The following is a 27,495-nucleotide window of genomic DNA, read 5'->3' on the forward strand; positions in this document are numbered from 1 at the left end:
AAATCATGGGGCAGCATTATATATAAAATAGGATCCAATTTTTTAAAAATACTCCATTTGTTAATATCCAAAATATATAAAGAAGCTACACAATTCAATGTAAAAAAAATCTGATTAGAAATTGGGCAAAGGACCTGAATAGACATTTTTGCAAAGAAGCTGTACAAATGGCCAACAGACACATGAAAAGATGCTCAATATCGCTCATCATCCAGGAAATACAAATCAAAAGCATAATAAGATATCACCTTACACCTATCAGAATGGCAGGAAAAAAAAGACAAAACCCTACTCAAGTGTTGGCAAGGGTGTGAAGAAAAGGGAACACTCGTGCACTATTGATAGGAATGTAAATTGGTGCAGTCACTGTAGAAAACAGTAGGGAGGTTCCTCAAAGAAATTAAAAATAGAAATACCATTATGACCCAGTAATTCCACTCCTGGGTATTTACCCAAAGAAAATAAAAACACTAATTTAAAAAGACAGATATTGGAGATGCCTGGGTGGCTCAGCAGTTGAGTGTCTGTCTTCAGCCCAGGGCGTGATCCTGGGAGTCCTGGGATCGAGTCCCACTTCAGGCTCCCTGCATGGAGCCTGCTTCTCTCTCTGCCTATGTCTCTGCCTCTCTCTGTGTGTTTCTCATGAATAAAGAAATAAAACTTTTAAAAAAATTAAAAAGACAGATGCGCCCTACTGTTTACTGCAGTACAATTTGCAGTAGCCAAGATATGGAAGCAACCTAAGTGTCCACTGACAGATGAACGGATAAAGGAGCTATAGTGTGTATCTCCAATGGGATGTTACTCAGCTATCAAAAAGAATGAAATCTTGCCATTTGTGACAACATGGGTGGATCTAAAGGGTATTATGCTAAGTGAAGTCAGACAAAGAAAGACAAATGTCATATGATTTCACTTACACATAGAATCTAAAAATCAAAATGAACAAACAAAAAGCAGAAACAGACCCCTAAATACAGAGAACTGGTGATTGCTGGGGGGGTGGGAGGGCAAAATGGGGGGAAAGGGAGTGAGAGGCACAAGCTTCCAATTATGGGATGAATAAGCCATGACAATGAAAGCATAGAGAATATAATCAATGGTACTATAACAGCTTTGTAGGTTAATAAATGACAGCTACACTTGTGGTGAGCATAACATAACATAGACTTGTTGAATCATTATGTTGTACCCCTGAAACTAAAGTAACATTGTATGTCAACTCAGATTTTTTTAAAAAGCATTAGCCATAAAAAAAAAAAACTCTATATGTGTACATGTGTTTTCTATAGATGTAACTAAACCTATAATGATATATACAAACTGTAAGCATTGGCTACCTCTAGGGAATAGGATTGGGGAAGAAAAAGTAATAAAGAAAAATATATATATATATATATATATATATATATATATATCCTCTTTTATCAGGTGTTTTAAGATGAACACATTTTTGGGGGCACCTGGGTACCTCAATCGGTTAAGGAATCTGACTCTTGATTTCGGCGTGGGTCATGATCTCAGGGTGGTGAGATCAAGCCTGTGTGGGGCTCCAGGGTAGGCATGGAGCCTGCTTAGTTAGGATTCTTTCTGCCCCTACCCCAAACCCCACCCACACCAGCTCCGGTTCACACACACTCTCTTTCTCTAAAAAAAATGTTTAAAAATAAAAAAGATGAACAAGTTTACGTTTTCAAACTACCAAAAAAAAAAAAAGAAAGAAAAAGAAACAAGAAAAGATTTTGTAGGCAGATGTAAGATTTCTGTGTTTCTCAAAAGGGGATAAAAGATAGAGTCCTACTCTCCATAATTAGAGCAGAAAAAAGAAAATCTTTCTTCCGACCAACACACAAGCGAATTCCATTCTTTCTTCTACAAACGTGCCACTCACCCCAAAGCACACAATGTACCCAGGCCTCCAGCACATTCCCTGCTAGACTCAAAAACACAACACATATTCATGGAGTTCTAAATTGGTACAGGGTGACAGCCTGATACAAAATAAATATTCTGCTCTCGTTCTGTCAAGGCACATTCACCCCTACAGCATCCAGGAAGGCTATTTCCCAATATAGTTGTTGAGAACATGACTCAAAAACAATATTTATCAAGGAACATTTCAGGGAAAGCCGAATTCAATGGTCTTACCCAACTGACATTGTAGATATTAAACATTAATCTTCTCAATTGGCCAGCCATCCCCCTGTAGCTATGATAATTGACGCTGTGTAACATCTGCATGGTTGGATGAGGATACACAGCCATATTAACATGGTGACATTATGCCATTTCATTCACATCATTAACATCTGATAAGTCCATTCATGAGCTTATTTTAAGGATGGTCAGGCCTTCTTAGAAACAAAGCATGATAATGCTAGTTTTATGATTTTGAAACCCAGAAGCCAAAGTTCAGAGAATTGCTAAGACTATTTGATGAGTTAGTGGCCACAAGGTAAGGAATCCTGAAATTATCTTGGTTTGCACAGTTCCATTGCTGCTATCAGTATCACCACCTCTCTGTATCAGATCATTCAATCTCACATCAGTTAAGGATCTTAAAGAAGTCCAGTGTTACTTCACAGGCCAGAGCCAGAAAGCTATAGAAAGGTGAAATGTTTTAACCCAAGTATGTGACATGATGCAATCTTTAAAAAAAAAAAAAAAAAGGATTGAAAAAAGCAGTCTGCCAAACACAGAGCTTGGCCTCACCTCTGTTTGCACCATTAAAGGCCTGTGCATTCGAAGGTCATACACAATCCCATACACATCCACCGTGTTCTCAATCTCTATCTGGTAGATAAGACGATCAATGGCAATGAATGTGCCTGTCCTTCCAACCCCAGCACTGAAGAAAAAAAGAAAAGGGCATATCACCATGGGTTACCTCTAACATAAAACTCTCAAATGTCCCCAATTTGTACATATATCTTGCTGTCCTCCACTATCAATGCCCAGGATCAGTAACCATTTGCTCAACTGAAACCTCAGCAAGTCATTTTGAATCAAATTACCATAAAAAAATCTCCTCCCAGAGCTTCCTGAATCTCAGTCTCATTCAAGTTACCACCATAACCTAGGATGGCAAATTTCATCAACTTATTCCCCAGAGGGCCACTAAGCCCCTCCTTTCTTCTGTCCTAAATTAATGTCTTTAGCTTAAAGCTAGGGTCTTATTGTTCTAGAGTGGGGGCAAGGGGGTGGCAAACTTTTTCTATAATGGACCAGATAATAAATATCTTTGGCTTTGCAGACAAAATGGTCTCTTTCTGCCATTATAACATGGAAGTAGCTATAGACAATATGTAAAGAAATGGGCATCACTCTGTTCCAATAAAAAAACCTTATTTACAAAAATAGGCAGCCAAAGCGATTGTGGTGAGGGTTTCACAGGTTAGACCTCCAAACTCATAAACTAGTATACACTAACTTACATACAGTTTTTGTGTGCCAGAAAAAGAATTCGTTAATAAATGAATAAAATGAACTAGAACTCTGTGCTCCAACTTTGTTAAATAACAAACCAAAATGCTAAATGAAGAAAGCAGGTTGCAGAATGATGTCTACGTCACAAAATCTGGTAAAAGCTTAAAGCTATATAAAACCATAGATATATATGAAATGAAATATGAAAGCATGCAAAGGAATGATTCAGATCAACTCTAAGACCATGTTTAACTGTATAACAAGGAGACTGATAAGTAGAGACTTTATATGTGTAAGATATTATTAGCAAAAAAAAAAACATACATGAACTCATATATATATACTTTATTAGATTATTACTCCCTATCTTTTTGTAAGGCTGAAATATTTTATAAATATTTATTAATATTAAATTGGAATACACTATAGTTTTAAAAAACTACAAGCAAGCTACTAGATCTGGCCCTTGGGTTATAGTTTGCCAATCCCTGTTCTAAAGTCTCAGGGACTGGGGTATAAGTCCACGGTCCCTTATCCAAAACTTTCTTGAATTTTCAAATGCTTATTGCATTCCCTCTTAGGCCTTGCTTCTCTAAATTGTCCACATTTACAATGACATTTGGAAACCGTCACACACGGAGTGCCATCTGTATACCTGCAATGAACCAGAATGGGTGACTCGGGGGGACTCTGCTTCATGTAGTCACGAACAAGGTACCGGAAGTTGATGAGCAGGTCAGTGGTGTCCGGAACACCATGGTCTGGCCAGGAGGTGAAATGGAACTGTCGCAGGGGGTGACTCTCACTTGTCTGAATCTAAAAGCCAAGAAAAGAGGTTAGTCATAGAGAAGGCCAAGTGAAATGGAGCAGTACCTGGATGCCGAGCTACATGGGCTGGCTGACCGGCATCTAAACAGGAGTGGTTACGACTAAAAAGTACAATTTCACATCGGTACAACAGCTGATAAAGTGCTTTACAGATGTTGGCATGCTCATAAAATCCCACAATGTGCCCAAGAAGAAGGGTTTATCATCCTCCTTTAAAGATTCCGACAAGAGGGATGCCTGGGTGGCTCAGCAGTTGAGCATCTGCCTTTGGCTCAGAGCATGATCCCAGGGTCCTGGGATCAAGTCCTGCTCAAGCTTCTTGTGGGGAGCCTGCTTCTCCCTTTGCCTATGTCTCTGCCTGTCTGTGTGTGTGTTTCATGAATAAATAAATAAAATCTTTAAAAAATAAAAAGATTCTGACAAGTGAAATGACTCCCCACATGCAGCTCAGATGAAGCACAAGTGCCTCATCCTCTGATCCCAAGTTCAGATCTTCCCTTCTCACTTACAGGGGCCTGCCAGTAATGCCCTCACCGGCTTATTATACCTACACCTCCTTAGAGCTCCTGAAGCCGTTCCCTGAGCCCACCTGGGAATGTCGTCAACCAGAGAACCAAAAATATATTACACCAATACAACTCTGATAATCAGAACCTTGGGGCAAGAACTGTCTCACAATCCACATGCCTTCTGGAGTCTTATAAAACAGCAGGTAACTCATGAGCACTAAGGAAATATTTAGAATTGTAGGAGTTTGAGAAAAGACTCCCCCCACCACCACCGCCACCCATTCTCCAAAAAACACATCTATTTCAACATCAGACAGACAATAGGAAGTGGATCTTGTTATAACAGAATTAGTTTTGACACAGACTGGTTTCCTACTACAAACCAAAGCATGTACTTTTTTATTATGAGAATTCCACCCAGGCTGGACCATCCCTGTCCCGATTTACTAGGTTCATTATGCCCACCCCTGAGCACTGACCTCGGCCTTCTACCTACATCTGGACTGTAGGCATTTCCATCTCCTTTATGAGAGCTAACTTTTGAAGCTTATTTTGTTAACATATATATGTTAAAAAGCAGTGCATTCACACACATTGTTCAAAATATGGAGATGAGTAGAGAAAAAAGGCAGTGAGAGAGAGGGGACAATGAAGTCTCACACACACAAAGGTGACATTCACAAAAGTAACCAAAAGTATTCAACCAAAGAAGGAAAGTAGCTATGACAGATAACCGGAGAGGAAGGGGCTGGGGGAGGTCAGACTTTTCAGCATTATCTCTTCAGAGGGGCAAGGGGGCTCAGGTTAGTGGTAGGAGGTAGAAACTTTCAGTTCTATCTGCTGTGTTCTTACTTTTGAAAAGGAAAATATAGGGGTGCCCGGGTGGCTCAGTTGGTTAAGCATCTGCCTTCAGCTCAGGTCATGATCCGGGGTCCTGGGATAAAGCCTTGCATCAGGTTCCCTGCTCAGCGGGGCAATCTGTTTCTCCCTCTCCCTCTGCTCCTCTCCCTGCTCATGCTCCCTTTCCCTCTCTCTCAAATAAATAATGTAGTATTTTTTAAAAAGGAAAATATATTCATGCATTTTGTGTAACTAAAAAGTTGTCTAAAAAAAAAAAAAAAGGTAGTATTTTACTAAATGCCATGTAGTATCCTGGATTCATTCAGTCCCGGAACTGGAAAGCGTTTAGTGGAAAAATGTGAAACCCAAATGAAGTCTGGAGTTTAGCTAACAAAAATGATAACCGTCATGGTAATTTTGTTTAAATGACGTGGGCAATTCCACCTATCACTCTCCTCTGCAAGGGTGAATTCCAAGTACTGAAAGCAACCGAGGAAAATCCTGTCTTTAAAATAGGAGAAATCTAAAAAATAATAATAATAAAAATAAATAAAATAAAATAAAATAGGAGAAATCTATAGAAATAAGTATATTATGAGGGTTTCTCAACCACTATGAGTAGCATCGGTGTGTGATAACAGCTTTGACAGCACGTCCAGAATGTGCTTAATTGAAGCCAGGACCTTGGAGGCATGGCAATCAGTAAAGAATTAATACTTAATATGCTACCCTATATCCATGACTTATGGAATCCTCAAAGATAATTCTCATAACCTAGAACCTATCCCACCAACCCCCCATAAAAGTCAACTCCCCTGAATCTACTCCCAGGCTTTGCTTTTGTGTACTATTCGCAATATACGTAAAGTTTTGTCTCCTAGTATGTTTCACTCAACTGCAATCTCACATTCCTCCATGGTAATTATGCAGTCTATACAGCCATCACTTCTAATAGCTAGATAATGATACACCGACTAAATAACCTATAGTTTAGTTATCTATTCTCTGAAAGCTAGAGATCTGAACAAGCTCCAAGTTTTCCCTCCATTATAAATAATGCTGAGATTCCTCTTTGTGAGTAATACGCCTTGTCCTATATTTCAGATTTTTTCTCTCAGATAGAGTCTCAAACTTGGAACCACCAGATCAAAGGAGAATGGTCATTTTTATGCTTCTAATATAAACTGCAAAGGGTTATACCAATTTACACACCCACCAAAAGATATCTATGTGGCTTCATTGCCTCCATTTCTAAACATCTTTAAGAAAAAGGACGCCATAATCTGTCTTCCTGCAGTGCCTACATCATGTAATTGGATTTTTTTTTCCATAGCTTTTGGGGGGTGAGGCCATGTGTATATGCCCAGAAATCCTATTAATGTAACTGCTCTCAGATACTGCTCCCAACTGCAAATTGCCACTCCTGATGTCATATCTGCAACCAATTAATCCAAAAGGGGCTTGGTTTGTAACAAAAACTCTATAGACAAGTTACAGGAAAGTGTAAAAGGAACAGTTACTGCTGCTGAGCCACGCTCTTAAGATTCATTTCATTCAGGAATAACATATGATAACAACAACAAAAAAAACAAAACAAAAAAACACCAGACTGATAAAAGCAGAAGGCAAACTGGTGGTTGCCAGAGGGGAAGTGGGTCAAGGGATGTGTGAAATAGGTAAAGGAGACTAACACATACAAAATTCCACTTATAAAATATATCAGTCATGGCAATGAAAGGTCCAGCATAGGGAATATAGTCAATAATATTGTAATAACGTATGGTGACAGATGGTGACTACGCTTATTGTGGTGAGCACTATGTAAAGTATATATAATTGTTGGGTCATTCACTATGTTGTACACCTGAAACTGATATAATACAATGTGTCAACTACAGTTCAATGAGGAAAAAAAAGACACAGATGAAATTCCTCTTAAGAAAGTAAAGCTAAGGGTTGCTTTCGAGTGTATGTAGATAGTTTCATCCTGTAAGAAGAAAGCAAAAAAATTTTTTCTGATGCAAAAAACAAAAAAAACATATGGGTTAATATCAACCTAAAAAGCATCACCCCAAACTTAATATATGGTCCTCTTATCTAAGACCTATTCATCTCGGCCCCTTACTTACATTTTTCACTGTGAAGTCTCTGATGGTCCACTCTGGAAGAACAACTTCTGATGTCATTGCCACAGTTATGTCCCCGTAGTCCTGAGCCTGCTTGGAGGGCCAGTACTCCTCACATTTGGTCTACAATAAAATTGCATTTTTATACAAAAAGTCAGGTCATACCGTCTGCCACCACTAAAGCCTCACAAAGGGAGACCAGATACTGAAAACTGGCATAGAAACTAGATCAGCCCTTCAGTGAGGTTCCGTTTGACTCCTAAAATCGACTCCTAAATTTTTTTAATTTACAATTATTGCCAACTCTCTTAAAATTGGTGGTTTCTTATAAAAATTCAGGTTTCTTGCTTTTCCTGAGATCTCAGAAGATCTGGCTTACACTGAGCCCCCATTTCTGTATGAAAATGGATTTAAAGCAGAACAGTCAATTGTCCCTTCTCTGAGGACACAGGCCCAGCCAGCTCCCTTTGGCCCCGACAGCAGCCAGTCCACAACTGTTCCCTGAACTAAAATTCAGACTGACCCATAACCCCATGCACCTAGAAGAAATGAGGACTTTCCCCAATACTTTTAGATCCACACTAATTACAACACAAATACACCAATAAAGAGAATCAAATAACCCCAGGTCTTTGATTTTTATAAATCGGTGGGTAGATGTAAACAGAAATAAAAATCGGAAACATCTGCTCTCCAAGAATATCTGAATGCCCAATTTAGCAAACAACTTATTACACTCACACATTCTTTCTCCCCTCTCCACCTCCCCTCCCTCACTTTCCAAAATGTGTCCTACTGCAGGTGGCTTCCAAACCTGATTATCTGACTCACCCCTGAGAGGTTTGTTTTGCTTTAAAAACAGATGCCCAAAAGACATGAACAGAAATCTCACAGAGGAAGACATAGACATGGCCAATAAGCACATGAGAAAATGCTCCGCATCATGGCCATCAGGGAAATACAAATCAAAACCACAATGAGATACCACCTCACACCAGTGAGAATGGGGAAAATTAACAAGGCAGGAAACCACAAATGTTGGAGAGGATGTGGAGAAAGGGGAACCCTCTTGCACTGTTGGTGGGAATGTGAACTGGTGCAGCCACTCTGGAAAACTGTGTGGAGGTTCCTCAAAGAGTTAAAAATAGACCTGCCCTATGACCCAGCAATTGCACTGTTGGGGATTTACCCCAAAGATACAGAAGCAATGAAACGCCGGGACACCTGCACCCCGATGTTTCTAGCAGCAATGTCCACAATAGCCAAACTGTAGAAGGAGCCTTGGTGTCCATCGAAAGATAAATGGATAAAGAAGATGTGGTCTATGTATACAATGGAATATTACTCAGCCATTAGAAACGATGAATATCCACCATTTGCTTCGACATGGATGGAACTGGAGGGTATTATGCTGAGTGAAATAAGTCAATCGGAGAAGGACAAACATTATATGGTCTCATTCATCTGGGGAATATAAAAAATAGTGAAAGGGATCATAGGGGAAAGGAGAAAAAATGAGTGGGAAATATCAGAAAGGGAGACAGAACATGAGAGACTCCTAACTCTGGGAAACGAACAAGGGGTGGTAGAAAGGGAGGTGGGTGGGGGTGGGGGTGACTGGGTGACGGGCACTGAGGGGGGCATTTGATGGGATGAGCACTGGGTGTTATTCTATATGTTGGCAAATTGAACACCAGTAATAAGTAAATAAACAAATAAACAAACAAATAAATAAATAAATAAAACAGATGCCCAGGGGTACCTGGGTGACTGTGGGTTAAGTGTCTGTATTCTGCTCAGGTCATGATCTCAGGGTCCTGGGATCATCGAGCTCCCTGCCCAGCAGGGACTTGGCTCCTCCCTCTCCCTCTGCCACTCCACCTGCTGTGTGTGCCATGCTCTCGCTCTCTCTCTCTAATAAATAAATAAAATCCTTAAAAAAAAAAAAAAAAAAAAAAGAGCAGATGCCCAAACCCCAATTCCGGAGCTTCTGACTCTGGCTGGGGACCTGTATTTTTTAAAGGATTCCAGTTTCTAGACCACTGCTCCCAGAAAGAACACACATGGAGCTGATGCTCTCAGCTCAGCCTCTTCCCAGTCAGGTTTCTGTTGCTACCTTGTGGACAAGTTCTTAAACTCTCTGAGCCTCAGTTTCCCCATCTATACAATAATTATATAGGACTGTCGTCATAGAAAAGCAGTAACATAAATGAAGTATCTGGTGCAGAAAATTCAGTGGCTCCCCTCCCTTTTCACACAGAGCCAGTAAATCCACTTTTCTCCTGACATAAGATAAACAACAACAGGTATTTCTGAGAATGTTCCACATGCGAGGCCCCAGGGCTCACCAGCACCATGAAGTTTATTTGCGTTCAAAAACAAAGTGCTTTTGTTTACATAAGAGCCTGTGCTCTGGATGCCAAGAAGTGGTGCAGAGCACAAGCTTCTGTATCCCAAGCCAGGGAAGATGGGAACCACTTCTTACTGTTTCATTGTTATCTTTCCCAGCCCCAGCCCCTACCAGAGCACCTTACACACACTTGGGGCAGGATAAACATCTGCTAAAGTGAAATGAAGAACATTAAAAGGGGTTTCAATGGGTTCCCACAATCACCTAGGGCAGAGCTACTCCAAGCATGCGTCCTAGACCCAGCAAAAGAAGCCTTACTGACAGCTATCCAAAGTGCAGTTCTGGGGATCCCACCACAGCCCTCCTTGAACTAGAAATTCTGGAACCGAAACCACTCTCCAGGAGATCCTAATGTTTGTACCATAAGGTCTGAGAAGTACTGATCAAGGGTGTGAACTCCTATCCCCCAGGTAACAAACCCAGAGCAAAAAAATGCGCAAAGCAACATTAGGTCCTACTCCTCAGGCACAGAACTTCTAAAGCCGGCCTGTGCCTTTCAGTTCTCCTTAGATGCATTTCTGGAAAGGTGGGGTTTTATTATGAGATGAAATCTTATCTTGGGTAGCAGCAGCCGGGGGACTTTAGGCCATCACAAGGGGAGAAGGTACAGCTGAGACTTATCTGGGGAGAAGTCTGAGATTTGGGGTAGAGTAAGGGTGTTGGTGCTAAAAAGCTGGTGGGATCCCTGAGATCACAGATGAAGAAGCTGGGTGCTCAGAGAAGGGCCGGCGACCACTTACAGCACTGAGACAACCGGAGCTGTGCTGGCTCCCACCCCAGGAGCTTCGCACTGGGCTAACCCCACTCCTGCTGCTTGTAACTCCAGCAGCTGCCACCTCATGAATAGAGAACATTGATACTTACCTACAAAAGACAGTAACAGTAAAACTTTAAAAAAAGTTTTTAAGGGATCCCTGGGTGGCGCAGCGGTTTGGCGCCTGCCTTTGGCCCAGGGCGCGATCCTGGAGACCCGGGATCGAATCCCACATCGGGCTCCCGGTGCATGGAGCCTGCTTCTCCCTCTGCCTATGTCTCTGCCTCTCTCTCTCTATCTCTGTGTGACTATCATAAATAAATAAAAATTTAAAAAAAAAAAAAAAAAAAAAAAGTTTTTAAAACTTTAAAACTTTAAAAAAAAGAGAGAGAGATTTCTAAACTTTTCTCTTAGAAAAGAAGACAGAAAATGAGTTTCTAAAACAGAGGTGCCGGTGTTTGGGGAAGTATTTTCTTTAAAAAAACAAAGGCTTCTTAAGAGACTTACACTTTCACCATAGTCAGAATGAATGAACTACCTTTTAACTTAATAATTTAAATAAAAGATACTTACCCTTCCCTGTTCGACACATTTGGTCAACATAACAATGGCATATATGTTTTTCTCCCAAACCATACGCCAAAAATCTTTCAAAGTGTTGGGTAGAGGCCCTTGTGTGGCAATAAAATCTTTCTTGGAATGGTAGCCCTAGAAGATGGAAAGCGACACAAATTCAGTGTCAAAGAAACAAAGAGGACCCCCAAAGATTTCATCAAAGAAGCCATGCTCTGGGCATGGCTCCCCACTTACGGGCATGTAGTTGGCATTGATGTAGTCATCACTTGAATGGGTCTGAATGGAAAGCTTGACACGGGAAATGTCATCTGACAGCAAGAGAAAAAAGGTATTATTAGAACCAGATGTCTGAGGAGAGTTACACACAGGAGAGAAAAACACAATATGGCGGCACAGGTGCTTCTGTCACAACCCAAAGGTGTGCCGCATGGCATTTTAAAGAGATGACCTTACTCAATCCTTACGGTCAGCCTGAATGACTGGCACAGAAAAGTCAGGCAATTATCCACCAGAGCCAGGATTCGAACCCGGGCAACCTGGCACCAGGGCTCAGCTCTTAGTCACACCAGATCGCCTTCCCAGACAACACCAACCTGTACTATTAACACCCCTGGGTGCGTGCTGTGAGCCAGGGAATGCACGGAGCAATTTTATTTATTCCTCAAAACCACCCCTACCAACTTTTGTGCCTATTTCACAAATGAGGAAACTGAGGGTCAACGAGCTTAAGGGACTTCTCTAAGCACTGATGTCTGGTCAAGGGCAATCAGAATTCAAATCTAGTGCCCCCTGGGGGGTCCCTGGGTGGCTCAGCGGTTTAGCGCCTGCCTTTGGCCCAGGGCGCGATCCTGCAGTCCCGGGATCGAGTTCCGCGTCGGGTTCCCGGCATGGAGCCTGCTTCTCCCTCTGCTTGTGTCTCTGCCTCTCTCTCTCTCTATGTCTATCATGAATAAATAAATCTTTAAAAAAAAAAAATCTAGTGCCCCTTCCACTAAGGCAGGGCAGACACCCAGGTTTGTGTACTTTCTCTAGTCTGATAAAAACGTCGTTACAAATAGTACCAAATTCAAGAGTAAACTGAATTGGTAAGACGACTGTGGGTGAAAAGATCTAAAACACAAAATTCCTGTGTTTTCTAAATACTATCATCTCCAAAATGCACACACAAACTTGTCCAACTCAAGAAACAAAACAATAACTATAGAATTTCATGGGATCCCTGGGTGGCGCAGCGGTTTGGCGCCTGCCTTTGGCCCAGGGCGCGATCCTGGAGACCCAGGATCGAATCCCACGTCGGGCTCCCGGTGCATGGAGCCTGCTTCTCCCTCTGCCTGTGTCTCTGCCTCTCTCTCTCTCTGTGTGTGTGACTATCATAAATAAATAAAAATTAAAAAAAAAAAAAAGAATTTCAAATGTCAGGTGGAGTAATCAGCACCACCTACGTTCCTGCCTTTGATTATATACTATCTCATCTTCCCCTGGATAAAATAACATGACAATTCTAAATTCAGTTACCAACAGGAGTTTCAGCCTTAAACATTCCCGATAAAAATACCTGAACTCTGAATCTGAAAATCTCTGCAACACTCACAAGAACAGGCCAATGATCCTGAGCTAACTGTAGAAGGGCAGTTGTGATGTAGATCCTACCAGCCTGATTTAGGGTTTTTTTGCTCTTTGGGTTTTTTATTTGTTTTTGTAATCTGTATTTGCTTTTTTTTTCTAAATTTTTTTTCAGTTGCAGCATGCAATTATTTATCAGTTGCATTTAACACCCAGAGTTCAGCACATCATGTGCCTTCCTTAGTGCCCACCAACCTGATTTTGAAAGCATTTTTCTTGGAACAAGGGTCAATGTCCACTGTCAATACAAGGAGAGGTAGGGGGGAGGGTGCATGAAGAGAAAATGTAGGAGCTAAGAAATTCTGAATCTAAACAGAAGTTAATGTCTTAGGCTAGGAAAGAAAAAACACAGCTTCAAATGAAAAAAGACAGTATCACTAAATGTCCTCATGTAAAAATTCTCAGCAGAAAAAAAAAAAATTCTCAGCAGAGCCTATAAATTACAGCAAAATCAGAACACAGCTGCAATCTTCTTTAATTCCCACCCAAAAGAGAGACCACAAAGAACTTTCTGTGGAGGAGGGTTTACATTTCATTTTAATGGATGATGTAATACATAATTCTCATTTTATCTTTTTTTTTTTAAGATTGTATTTACTTATTCATGAGAGACAGAGAAAGAGAGGCAGAGACATAGGCAGAGGGAGAAGTAGGCTCCCTGTAGGGAGCCCAGTGCGGGACTCGATCCCAGGACCCCAGGATCACAACCTGAGCCAAAAGCAGATGCTCAATCACTGAGCCACTCAGGTGCCCCTAAATAATTTTCATTTTAAACCCAATCTGTTGTTATCCCCATCCATTAGGCAAACTTTGTTAATTCTCAAAATGTGAATTCAAATACAATTCATATTTGGTGTTACTCCCAGGGTACCTGGGTGGCTCAGTTGGTTAAACACCTGCCTTCGGCTCAAATCATGGTCTCAGGGTCCTGGGCTCAAGCCCCTGAGTCGAGCCACAGAATAGAGCCCAGAGTCGGGCTCTCTGGTCAGCAGGAAGCCTGCTCCTCCCTCTCCCTCTGCTCCTCCCCCACCACCCCTCTCATGCTCTCTCTCTTTCCATCTGTCTCAAATAAAAAATAAAAAATAAAAAATAAAAAGCATTACTCCCTGCCTCCTTCTACTCCCTTCCTTTCCAGAACAATAGCAGCTGAAATAAGGGACTTTAAGATAGAGGGGTAAGAGCACAGACTCTGGCCCTTTCCTCGAAAGAAATGATAGACCTCATCCAAAGCCTGGCCTGCTATGACCAGCTGTGTGACTCTGGACAGATCACCTAGCTACCCTGTGCCTCATCTTCCTCATCTGCAAAATGAATATTGTACTACCGTCTTCAGAAGGTTCCCGTGAGGGCTGGATTCAAAAGAACATGCCTAAATACAGGGCTGAGACCACCACAGGGTGGCCCAGGAAGGACTGCAGATGTGGCTAGTCAGTACCTTGATCCCACTGCCCCCCACTGTTAGAGGCGTGGTGGCCAGTGACAGAGAAAAGGGAAGGACGTGTGGAAAAAAAAAACAACTTACAGGGCAGAACATTATTATAGCGATTCTTTCCTCTATTCTCAGCTGCTTCTGCAGCATATTTAGGTAGGTTAATTCCAACAAGCTTCAGATCCTGAAAACAAAACAAAGGAAGTGTCCGTTTACTGAGTGTCCAGATATTCTTTCTACTGAGCACCGAGGATGACAGAACAAAGTGGGAATGAAGAGGTGCTTTGGGTTAGACTGCATCTACCGAATAAATAGGCTGGAAGTTCTAACCCCTGGAACCTGAGAATTCAGCCTTATTTGGAACTTTGGTCTTCACACTGTAGTCAAAATGAGATGAGGTCAATACTGGAGGAGGGTAGACCCTTAACCCAACAGGACTAATGTCCTTGTAAGAGGAGAAGAGGCACAAAGATACAGACATACAAGGGGAGACGGCTGTGCTAAGATGAAGAAGGGCACAGGAGTTAGGCTGTCACAAGCCAGGCATGCCTGGGGCTTCCAGAAGCCAGCTGAAGCCCTGTGGGATCCTCTCCTAGAGGCTTCGTATGAAGCACCGCCCTGCCCAAGCCTTGATTTTGGACCACTGGCTTCCAGGACTGTGAGACAATAACGTTCTACTGTTTTAAGTTGCCCAGTGTGAGGTGCCCTTGGAAACTAATGCAGAGGTTCAAATAAAAGCAGAAGGATAACCCTTTGCCTTCAAGGAGCTTAGAACCTTGGAGTGGAGTGTAGGGAGAAATAACTATCGTTACAAGACAGAATTAAATAAACGCTGACTATCGGTGACAGGCTACACGTCACAGATGAAACAGACACAAAGGGAGAACTTAAGGCCTCCTCAGCTGTGCTTTGAGTCATGCAGTAGGTTGAATGGCGGCCCCAACAAAAACAGGCCCACGTGGCAACTCCTGCAACCTGTGGAATGTGAGCTTATCTTGGAAAAGAGTCTGCAGATGTATTTAAGTTGAGCATCTTGAGATGATATCATCCCAGATTATGTGGGTGGGCCTCAAATCCAATAACAAGTGTGCTGACCCAAGACGCCCAGAGGGGAGCCATGGGTGGTGGGGAGGCCACAGGAGCAGAGACTGCCCTGACTCAGCCCTAAGCCACAGAACACCCAGAGCCACGAGCATCTTGGAAAAGGTAAGGAAGGGGTCCCCCCACCCCCAGAGAGTGGGAGGGAGCACTGCTCTGCAGGCACCTTGACTTTGGACTTAGTAGAGCCTCCAGAACCGCAAGAGAATTCTATTGTTTTCAAGCCACTGGTTTGTGGTGATTTGTTAAGGCAGCCACAGGAAGCCCATGCAAATGGTGAGTAGGTTCAATCAAGGCACAGACAGCGGCAGGGCAGGGTTAGGGAGAATGAGTGTACAGGGCATTCTGAGAGAGGGGCTCTGGGCTGCTGGGGTAGGGGGTAGAGCACATGGGGACGGCAATACAGAAACTCCGCAGCACCTCACACAATGCTCAGGAATCCGCCTGGGCCACATAGCTCCCCATGCCAGCCCCAAAAGTTTCCTACCAGTTAACAGCCCTCAGACTGAATGGCCCATTTTCTCTCCCTTTCTCTACACAATCTTCACTTCTTAATGAGATTAAACACACAAACCATGAGCAGGAGGAGGGAGGGTACATCTAAGTGCTCACAGCCCAGGGGGCCACAGTGGGACCCCTGGGGGGACAGGCAGGAACACCTCTCCCCTCTAAGAGGGCCGCCTCTGTCGGTAGTACTTTCCGGTGAAAGAAAAAAAGGGCGGTTTTCCAACTTTCGGGAGAAAGGTAAAGCAATTAAAACCACATTATTTCCAACCACGTACTTCATATTCTTCTGCAAACCCACAGTTGGAGTCCGCTTGTTGTTTCTTAAAGTAGGCCTCAAAATTCTCCACTTTGATTAATTTGGATCTACAAAAACAGAACAACTTATTAGGACTTTTTTTTACCTTCAATAAAGTTCATGCTCAAAATAGGAAAATATAAGTTATTAAAAAATTAAAGCAGCCACTCACTTTTTAGGTCTTCATCATAGAAAGAGAAAGAAAAAAATAAGCAATTAGAAGCACTGACTCAATCATGACTCAAGAAATGATAGTAAACATCTTCCCAAAAGAACAAAAACTATACTATATAAACACTGGAGGGAAGGTCAATATAATGTTATTTACAAGATACTAAAATATAAACCAGAAAATCTCCCTTCCTGACTTTGTGACTTTGAACAAGGTCTTCTCCTACATACTGATAACCCACTTATTTTCTTAAAAATCACAATACATATATTTATTGGCAGAATATGGAAGTAAGGTTTTACTTGCCACAATAGAACAAGGCAAGGAAGCTACTAGTTTCAGGAGACTAATAAACATAGATTCCTTGAAAACAAAGCTACAAGAACTTCTGGATGATCATGACCAAATGTGTCAATCAGAAAAAACGACAGCAAGTTCCATCAAAAATTCTCAAGACTGTCACTGAACAGATTGGGGTATTAAATGTCTTAAAATAAAGCTCATAATTCCAGAGACTTACTTAATTTGAGAGAAGGATACTTCATTATTCTTTGCATCTTTCCTGTTTTAAAAGAAACAAAGACCCATTACACCAAAGAAGGATAATCCTGTGCTTTTTCCCCTTTCATGTATCTGTAAAATGTCTTTTTTTATATATATGACACTAAATCCTGTTCCCTTATACTAAGGTTGGTGGCCAAGGCAGCAAACACTGGTTTGTGAAGTAACTCTCTTTTTTATGATCCAAAAGTATAGAAGAATTTTGCTCAGGCACCTGGGTGGCTGAGTTGGTTAGGTACCTGCCTCTGGCTCAGGTCATGATCCCAGAGTCCTGAGATTGAGCCCTGCATCGTGCTCCTTGCTTAATGGGGAGCCTGTTTCTCCCTCTCCCTCTGCTTCTGCCTGCTGCCCCCATTTGTGCTGTCAAATAAATAAATAAAATCTTAAAAAAAAAAAAAAGATAAGATAAGAAATAACTCTGGGTAAATATAAATTGGCAGCATGCCCCGTTTGTAAAGCCAGAGTCACTTTTTCATACTGTTTTTTGATAAACCTTTCTGATAAGGTAATGGAATAAACCAGAAAATATCTCCACTATGGGTACGATGGTGGGGCACCTGGCCCTCTCCTGCATGGCTGGCTAAACCCCACATTGGTATTTAAAAAAAAAAAAAAAACACCTTCTGGAGGGCAATTTGTCAGTATGTATCAAAATTGAAAACATGCATCATACCCACTGAGCCAGCAACTGTCCACTTTGGAATTTAGCCTAAGGAAATAGTCATGAATGCGCCCAAAGATTTAGGGACAGATTAAGTAACTGTAGCAAAAAAACAAAACAACAACAACAACAACAAAAAAAACCTGCAAACATCAGAAAAATTGGTTGAATAATTTCCATACAGTTGAAGGCTCTCTATCCACTTAAACTGAAGAAGATTTGAAGCTGTCCACAATGTCTTAAATAATAAAGCAGATCAGAAAATAATACGCATAATATGATTCCATTTGTGTGTGTGTGTGTATTCACGTGTGAGTTTCACAATCATATCAATGTTAAATGTAGTTTTGTGCAGGTGCCATGATTATGAAGTATCCAGTTTCTTTGTTCTTCTTTTCAATATTTTCTTTTTTGCCACAAGCATGTATAACTTTTATTTCAACAAGAAACAAGAAAGCTGTTTTGACCCATCCCTCACACGCAAAAAATTTTAATCTGCCTGTCAACCCAACAGGGCAAGGTGGTGGCCGAAGAATCTGGCATAGTTGCTTTAAACTCAGAGCCAGGATGAAATTCCCCACCTGACAGCACCTGCTAAGCATGAATGAATCGCAGTTGATACAAAGGCTTCAGTCAAACAAGAGAGTGAGTGATGGAGTGCAAACATCAGGTTCAAGTTCATCTCCATACTTCCTACACTCAGCTTGTGTGTCCTTGCAATGGGGCTTTCAAGACCTGCCTCCTAGAGCCCATGAATATGAGAACTGATGGAAACACAAATCCGGGCACACAGTAAGTGCTCAAAATAGTTGCTATTTTTACTGTTTAACCATGTGCTGTTTCTGTAATGCTCCTTGGTGTCACATCACAGATTATTGTAGACATCACAATGGACCTCCCTAACTTCCAGTCAGACAGAGCAGGTGTTCAAACTAGCTAACTCTAAAATGAAATCTCTTAGCACCACAAAACTGACTCATGAACCCCAGGGCACAGTTCAGAAGGAGCCCTACACAGCACTGTGTGCCCTAGGGTGCTGAGAGGAAGTGGGACTGGCCAGTGAAGAGTGTGGGTGATAGGGACTTGGGGGCCCATGACAGGAGTCCTTCTGATTGTGTAAATGTCTGAAAGTTTCCATAGTAAAAAGCCCCCTTAAAACAGGAGGATATTATCATTCAAATAAACAACAGTTGCCTTTTCTTTCTCCAGAAGATGAAGCCTCCCACAGCCACAATGACCAGGGCACCAAAGATGCACCCAAAAACTGCTCCACAGATGACACCTGAGAAAAGTCCAAATGAGAGGCACTTCAGAAGATGTTCACAAACTAATAATACAACATACGTTCATTAATTGAATTTAAATAAAATTAAATTAGATATTTTTCCAAAAAAGGATGCTCACAAACAACCGGCCCAGAGTCCTCAAATCAGAGAGAGAGAGAAAGAGAGAGAGAGAGAGCGTGTGTAAACTCAAGTGCAAACCTAGGGAACTGGGCTGTCTATGATTTTTGAGTTGTTCTTACTGCAGACATGTTTCTTCGAATGAAACTGCATGTAGCAGCCCAACATATAAAATAGAGAACCAGGCAGAAATGTTCTTGTGGCGATAGGGTAGGAGCAGGGAGGGTCTCAAGACTGGCCCTGCGTGGTGGAGCAACCACTGTTTAAAATCCACTAGACACAATGTCCCCCGTGGTTCCTGTCGCTTCTGACCCTTCTGACACTAATGCCCACAAAGGAGCACAAGTACCTACAGCATCGTGCTCAAGTGACATAAAACCCACTTGTTTATTGGGGAAGGGGGTGCGAACTCCCTGAACTCTGCTTCTGGGGCTTCTTTCCTGAAGCCAACAGCTATCAAGTGTAAAAACCAGACACACTAACAAACCAGTTGATCCCTTTGTATATGCCCCCTCCCTGGGCCTTCACAGCCCTGCCTTCGGGCCAGAGACAAAGGGATCCACTGGTTTGTTAGTGCGCCATCCAGCAATTCTTACAGAAATGAGGCTCCTAAATCACTTCAGTCTGTGTGATAAAGGAGGGGAGCACTTGACAAGGAGTCTGGGACCAGAGTGTCAGGCCTGCCTCTAAGCAAGTCACTGTCCCCTCTCTGGGCCTTCACAGCCTCATTTCTATGAGAGGAGCTGGACGAGACCATTTCTGTGACTCCCTATGACCCTAACGTTCAAAGGTTCTACGCACTAAAGGTCAAACAGTGTGCCTGGCACACACATTGAGAAGCAAGGACTAAACCATGTTTGCAGAGTGGAAGTGCAGCGTTGGGGGGGAGGGGGGCTGTTGGGGACCTCCTCAGAGGAAGCAGAGGTGGGTCCTGATGGCTGCGTGACATCTCAGCTTCTGAGAGGAGAGACCAGCCAAGGGAGGCGGGTGGACACCCGGCCTTCTGGGGACACCGGAAGCAAAAACCCCACTGAAATGTTAACGGCACTGCTGTGCTTTTGTCTACCTGGATCCTGGGGCAAGTAAACCGCGTCGGAATAGGGACTGAAGGACACGTAGCTCTCAGCGCCATCTATGAGGCCCTTGCTCTGAGGGCTAAAGGTGATGTTGGTGAAGCCGGCCACACAAGCCCTGCGGGAGGACAAGGAGGAAAGACAGAGCTGAGACGTGGCCACCACCCCCGGCATGCAGAGCAGTGCACGCGCAGGGCCCAGCCCCAGAGGCAGCAACCCCATATAGGCATTACCGATAGGAGCCCAGGGGTTCCAGCTTCCCGTTGTAATAACCGTGCGTGTTTGACTCGTTCCCAACATCGATTTCGTATTTCGAGACTTTAGCCAAGCCCTGAGGATGTCTCTTCCCTTCTGTTGTTATGAGGTATGTCACGTACGTCTCCGAGGTCCCCTTTTTGAAATCCTCATACGTGTATCTCAAAACATCTGGGGACGGGTGACCAGCTAAGAGAAGCACATAGAAAGAAAGGCATAAATAAGCAAGTGATGGCAGAGATTTCAGTTTCACATGCATCTAAACGATGACGTTGACACTGGGTGGTAATGATGACAGCTCGCTGTGCCAGGCTTGGCTTAGATGAAGTTCTGCGGGCTTTGCTTGCATAACCCCTACGTACAAAACCATCGTCACAGACAACAGTCTCACCACGTTAGGTTTACTACCCCCATCTTACAGGTGGGAAGATGAAGGCACAGAAAGCTAAAAGGACCTGGGCCTGAGGCCACACTGTGCACACAGTCAGGCTGACTTCTGACCCAGACCATCGGCTTGGAGCGCACAGTCTCACCCACCACAGGCTGGCAGTGGTCACTCCCAGTCACTATGAGATACCACCTCCTTCATTTGGCGAGGCCTAAGCGTGGATTTTGCTGAAAACCTCACAATGAAAGGACTTGAAACAGACCCAAAACGGAATGACAGAGGAGGAGAGAGAAAGAGACAGATGGAGAGATCTCAGTATCAGTTGTTGAAACTCTGCCAGAAGTGTATGACACCAGCGAATTCCTTGCCTTCTAGGATGCTCACAGCCCTTACAAGATACTTGATCCCTCCGTCCCCGAGGAGGGGAGGACAGTACCACGGGCTGAGAGCATGGCAGAGGCAGCACTGCCTTGTTCCTATTTAAAGAATGCACAAAAACAACAAAACTTGGATGAAAACCCAGGCTTGTGCAAAGCACCCACATGCGGCTAACAAAGACACCCTCGAATCATGCCCTTCTTCCCACCAAAGAATGTAATGGAGCCTTGTCAGGGACAAGGGGCATGTGAGCCACCTCCTCTCTCAGCTGTGAGGATGCTTTTTGCAAGTTCCCATCACAAACGCAAATCACTTCCTGTTTTCCTTGAAGAGAAAGCTACCCTTTGAATATGGTGTGTTTGTGAGAGAGAGAGAAAGAGAGAGAGAGAGAGAGAGAGAGAGAAAGTTGGTTAAGATGAACATTCCATCACTTAAAAGACCCTGTATTGTAAAAGAGAAGAAAAACCTAGGTCAAAGGTCGGCAAGGTATGCTTCACAAGCCAAATCCAGTGGACTGCCCATTCTGACAAATAATGTTTTACTATAACAGCCACGCTCATTCTTCATGCATCGTCTGTGCCTGCTTTCACCCCTCGGCGCCAGAGTCGGGCAGCTGTGAGAGACTGCACGGCCTGCAAAGCTTAAACTATTTGCTATCCAGCTCCTTATAGACAGTCTGTCAACCCTGACGGAGATCATCGGACAAATAGCTCACCCACCCGCTTTTGAGGGCCACAGTGTGGCTACAGTGCAAAAACAGACATGTATTTGTATCTCCAATGTGACTCAGTGGGCACAGGAATGCACCCCCCCCCCCCATCATGACATGTCTCATGGGCTGTTGAACCTGTAACTGACCCCTCCTTACCATTCCCAGTGGTGAGAATGAGCGCATAGGCTTTGATGGGTCCATGGCTGGCTTCAAACCCACTGAACTCAACCTTTACTGAATTGTGACTGATGGACGTAATATTCGGGGATCCATCTGGAGAAGGGGGGTCTGAAACAGAGCAAAATGAAACATGATCACCCACCACTTAAATAAAACTAAAGAAGATACAAAATTATTAAGGAGAAATTTGCTGCAGTGCCCTGGCTCTGGAGCGATGGGCTGGGCTCATGCAGAGCACATGCAGAGCAAGAGGCAGGGAAGGGAAGTGGGGGGTAGAGATGGCAGGTTCCGCAGCTCACGACGGCACCTTCAGCATGCCCAGCCACACACCCAGGATAGGATCCCCACAGCCTTGGTGGCTAAAGACAACCTGCCTTTCCTATCTTCTCCCAGCCTCTTCTGACCCAGAGGACTGAGGTAGAAGAAGATCAAAAGAGAGCCTGTGTGGCTGGATCTCTAAGTGGGGAGCCATTGGCAGCTCCCTGCCCACCATGGGGTACGGTATCCAATGCCCTGGTCAGCTAAAGACAGTATGGGAGAGACCTAGAGGGGAGGAAGGCTGACATGCAGAGATTACACTTTCTCCTCAGACCTGGCTGTGTTTCTGGTCCACATTCTTCAAAGTAAAGTCCTCTTTTTGCTAAGGTTGGTTTAAAACGCCACCTTGAGAAACCCAACCGACCCTCTTCCCAAAAACCAGAAAAACCGACACAGGAACATTCCATGCGAGCTTCATGATGACATGCCTCCCTTTCTGAACTGAGCTTCTTTCTTTTTTTTTTTAGATTTTATTTATTTATTCATGAGAGACACAGAGAGAGGCAGAGACACAGGCAGAGGGAGAGGCAGGCTCCCTAGGGGGAGCCTGATGCAGGACTCAATCCCAGGACCCTGGGATCACAACCTGAGCTGAAGACAGACGCTCAACCGTTGAGCCACCTAGAGGACCCCTGAGCTGAGCTTCTAAAGTCACCCTCCAAATGAACACAAAAGGAAGAAAATGCTGAATTAAAGATGATCACACATGCACACACTTCACCTAAGTTTGTCTCTCACATACAGTGTGTTTTCATTATTATATTTAAGATTAAGGGAGACAGAGAAAACTGAACAAAAACACCACAACGTGGCTCCCATACCTGCACCGCCCAGCACGGCAGCCACTGGCCACACAGAGCTTTTGAGCTCTTCAAACATGACTGGCCCAAATTCAGAGGCACTGTACACGTGAAACGTAGACTGGATTCCATGTAATACAAACTACATGTTGAAACGATAATATTTTTCATATACTGAGTTAAAGAAAACACAATTTAAATCAATGTCAGCTCTTCCTTTTGACTTTTTTTAATGCAGCTCCTAGAAAATGTTAAATTCTGCAGGAGACTCATATTATTTTGTCCTGGGCAGCAGAGCTTTGAACCAGGCTTCGGCAGCCTCTCACGTAGCTGATAGCAGTGACCACTTGAGGGCACTATCCCCATACCTAACTGTCACCTGCTGAGCCGGCTTCCTAACTCAGGCTCCCTGGATTCCCCTCCGAGCCTGGCCTTTCAGCTGCCCAGACAGGTGAGACTGTCAGTAACTTGCTAGCTCATCCTCCTGCAGGACTGGCAATCCTTTCCCTCTCTCTCTGCTTATCTGAATCCTACGCTCCAGGGATCCTGTCTGCCCTACTCACCAGTGGCCCTGACACCCGGCAAACAGCAACTAACAAATAATAGTTCTCCCAGATCTCCTAGATTTACCCATCCCATACCTCTGGGAGAAAACGCAGCTCCACTTTCATAGTAAATAAAAGTTGTGTTGAATTCGTACATAAAAATTCATTTCTGGGGGTGGGGGCGCCTGGGTGGCTCTGATGGTTGAGCGACCAACTCCTGGTTTCAGTTCAGGTTGTGATCTCATGGGTCATGAGATCGAGCCCTGCGTCAGGCTCCACACTCAGAGAGGAGTCTGCTTGAAGATTCTCTCCCTCTGTCCTTCCTCCCACTCTCTCTCTCAAATAAATAAATAAATAAATCTTTAAAAAAAATTTCATTGGAAGAAAGGGAAAGCTATAGATTAAAAAGAGAATCACTAAATAAGTGGTCATTATCCAAACCTACCATACTGTTCAGATTCAGAAACAACTATTTCTGACAAGTTTCTTCTCCGTTCCCTGCGCATGACCTTAGAGATACCAAATCAGACATGGCTTATGTTGCTAAGTGGCTGAAGAGAGGACATTATAAAACAGAACTACAAGAAAGGCTCATTATTTCTATTATGTTCTAGAGCACTGCAGAAACCCAAAGGAGCATGCCCCAGGCCATCCTATATAGCTGGGTACCACACAACTCCAAGGAGCCCCCTGCACACTGCAGTCCATATGAACGGTGTCCCCTAGAACTGTGTGGTGCACAACCAGAGCTGCCATACGTGGCTGCTCTCAAGTGATCTTCCATACACATACCCTCATCTAATTTGTATAACAGTCCTGAAAGCTAGTATTATCCCACCCCCCCCCCATTTTTTTTAAGATTTTATTTGTTTATTCATGAAAGACACAAAGAGAGGGGCAGAAACACAGGAAGAGGACCCCGGGATCACACCCTGAGCCAAAGGCAGACACAACCACTGAACCACCCAGGTGCCCCTATTTCTCCCTTTTATAACTAAGAAAAACAAGGCTCATAGAGGTTAAGTAGCTTTTTTGGGCTCACATAGCTTGTAAAAGGCAGAACTTAGACTCAAACCCTGGTCTGCCTATCTAAATCCAAGGCACTAAAAATCAATCAATCAATCAATCAATCAATCCAAGGCACTGTCCACAGAACTCCTCAACCGCTTTTCAAGTCAGTGTCCCTGCAGTAAAAGACCTTTCTCTCTTACTATTATAACCACAGATTCTTTGGAAAATTTCCAGAAACAGTCTGATACCCTAAAGGAAATATATCCAGAGGTCAAAAAGCACAAAGCTAAACCAACCCACCAGGCTGATCTAAGACATGATGTTGGCAAAGACATGGCAAGGGAAAGACAATACAAAAGAAGCAAAGATATAAGAAGCAACTTTTTTCCAAGTCCAAAAAATAAGAAGGATGAGTGTAAAAGTTTGACTACTGGGATCCCCTGGGCAGTGAGTGAACCCCGTTCCTCAAAAAATAGCCAGGGAGTTTGTCAAAATGGATCATAGGGAATATGAATCTTCACCATATGTGTGAATTAAAATAAAAGTACTGTTTAAGTGTGATGGTAATAGCAATGTGGTTATGTCTGAATGAAAGGGGAAAAGAGCCTCTATCTTGGAGGAATACTTCTTGAAACATTTATAAATTAGAGTGTAGAATGACCAGGGCTGGTCTCAAAGTAATCCAATCAGGGAGGAGGGAATAAATGAAAGAAGACTGGTCAAACTCTGATAAACATCCATCTGGGTGATGGCGGATATGTGGGTTTCTTTAGGCTTACTTCTACTTTTGTGTATATTTAAATATTTCTATGAATGCTTTTTAAAACAAAATGCAAGACAGGAATTTATTACTTAAAAGAAAAACACAGCAATGAATTATTCTGTAAAGCAAAGGAAACCTTTGGAATATAAAACCTGAGTCCCTCTTATTCTTCTTTTTAAGACTAGATTTCTATAGAATTACCTATGCCAACAAAAATAAATATTTTAGCAGAAATTTCAAAAGAAATACAGATTTCTGGGCCACACTTGCAGACCCACTGGGTCAGCATGCTCCGGGGGTAAGCACAATGCCACCACGAAGCCCACCTGTAATGCCAGTGAGGCAGGTGTTTTGGGTGGGAGACGCCATCTTGTTGCAGGAAGAGGCAGTGGTGATGCTGATGTTGTAGGAGGTAGAAAAATTCAAATACGTGACTTCCGTCCTGTACTCCGTGCTGTTCTCTGAGGAGCAGCTCTCCAGTTGCGTCACATTTTTCCAAGCTCCTCTGCTAATCTCCAGCTGGAAGCCTGTGTTGGTGCCGAGAGGGCAGACCCACTTGAGAATCAAGACTGGCTCTTTGGGGACCATTTCGCAGTGGAAGGAGGTTACTGGAAAAGGATCTGCAAAGCAAGCACAGCACATCGTGAGGGCCTGGGACTTAGGCCTTTGTGAACACTGGCACTCAGCGAGCAGCAGAATCCTGGCTCATCTGTAATGAGGAGAGAGCCATGTGGCAGGGTAAAAGAGGCAGAGGCTGACCTTGAATCAGGACTTACTGAACTGTGTGACCTTGGGTCAGCCACCCAACCGAGCCTCAGCTGCAGGACTGTATGGCGATTAAATGAAACAAGGACTATGAGTCGCTACGCTGGAAGAGAACAGGGTTCTGCAAGAGCTAGCCGTAGCCCAACAGGATGGTGGCAGCAACTTCTTCACCCATGTCATCTCATCTTGGGGCCCCTCTGACAATCCCTCCGGAAGAGGTAGGCTTAATACCATCCCAAGTTGCTGAAGAATCAGCTGAGGCTTTGAGAGGTTATTTAAGTTGCTAAAGATGACATGGCTGGTAAGCAACAAAGCCAAAACTGGTCCCCAGGTTTTCTAAATCCAAGTCCAGGGTTTTTTATATAGATATAACATGCTGAATAGTCAATGGTAAATGGAATCAGTTTCTTCATCTTTAAAATGGGGTGTCAGGGGCACCTGGCTGGCCAGTCGGTTAAGTTTCTGACTCTTGATTTGGGCTCTGGTCATGGTCATGGGGTCCTGAAGAAATATACTGAGGGAGAGTATTATCATGACTTCAATGCTGCAGTATTCTATGTCAAAAAGCACTAACAGAAAAGCACTAACAAATCACTTGGTGCAGCTCCCACATTCTCCACCTGAGGCCTGGAAAAGTAATCTACCCAATGCACACCTACCTCCATAGCTCCTTTTCTAGCCACCCCTAGTCATAAATGCTCATATGTATGAGCTTGCTACAGACTGAAGTATAGCTAAGATAAGTATCAGCAATGGAAGCCACCCAAATCCCAAAGTTCTGTGTCTAGACCAGGTGGATGGAGCCCAAGTTAGCAGAGGTAACTCAGAGCTGCCAGGATTTCTTTAGATGCTCCATGTGAAAGGTCAGAGGTCATCATGGTTCCAGCTCCTACACTACCACCGGGGAGGCTGATCCAATGAGAACCCTCCACTTCCAAATCAGCCCAAACACACTTGAGTAGCTTGGTCTAAGGAAGAGAAGGTATAGGTACAAAGAGGGGAGAGAATAGGTGGTACACAGGTGCCAAGGTGACCCAACCAGATCTGGGAACTGAAGTACTCACAACCATTGGTATAATATTCCCTGGG

The 27,495-nt window shown here is 43.4% G+C and overlaps 1 protein-coding gene across 2 annotated transcripts in view; it reads right to left on the reverse strand.

Moving 5' to 3' along the window:
- The window catches only part of PTPRJ (protein tyrosine phosphatase receptor type J), a 51,292-nt gene that overhangs the window by 4,196 nt on the left and 19,601 nt on the right, over positions 1–27,495 (reverse strand). For both annotated transcript variants that reach the window (XM_038563265.1, XM_038563264.1), the window contains exons 9-22: positions 25,968–26,261; positions 22,181–22,312; positions 20,525–20,735; positions 20,285–20,409; positions 19,010–19,097; positions 17,114–17,155; positions 16,594–16,602; positions 16,402–16,489; positions 14,615–14,705; positions 11,704–11,777; positions 11,467–11,601; positions 7,733–7,852; positions 4,082–4,242; positions 2,713–2,848 (exon numbers count right to left, since the gene is read on the reverse strand). In XM_038563265.1, coding sequence (XP_038419193.1) covers positions 2,713–2,848; positions 4,082–4,242; positions 7,733–7,852; positions 11,467–11,601; positions 11,704–11,777; positions 14,615–14,705; positions 16,402–16,489; positions 16,594–16,602; positions 17,114–17,155; positions 19,010–19,097; positions 20,285–20,409; positions 20,525–20,735; positions 22,181–22,312; positions 25,968–26,261 — 1,706 coding nt within the window. The remainder of the gene's footprint in view (positions 1–2,712; positions 2,849–4,081; positions 4,243–7,732; positions 7,853–11,466; positions 11,602–11,703; positions 11,778–14,614; positions 14,706–16,401; positions 16,490–16,593; positions 16,603–17,113; positions 17,156–19,009; positions 19,098–20,284; positions 20,410–20,524; positions 20,736–22,180; positions 22,313–25,967; positions 26,262–27,495) is intronic.

This window comes from Canis lupus, chromosome 18 (assembly GCF_011100685.1).
Source record: "Canis lupus familiaris isolate Mischka breed German Shepherd chromosome 18, alternate assembly UU_Cfam_GSD_1.0, whole genome shotgun sequence".
NCBI lineage: Eukaryota > Metazoa > Chordata > Mammalia > Carnivora > Canidae > Canis > Canis lupus.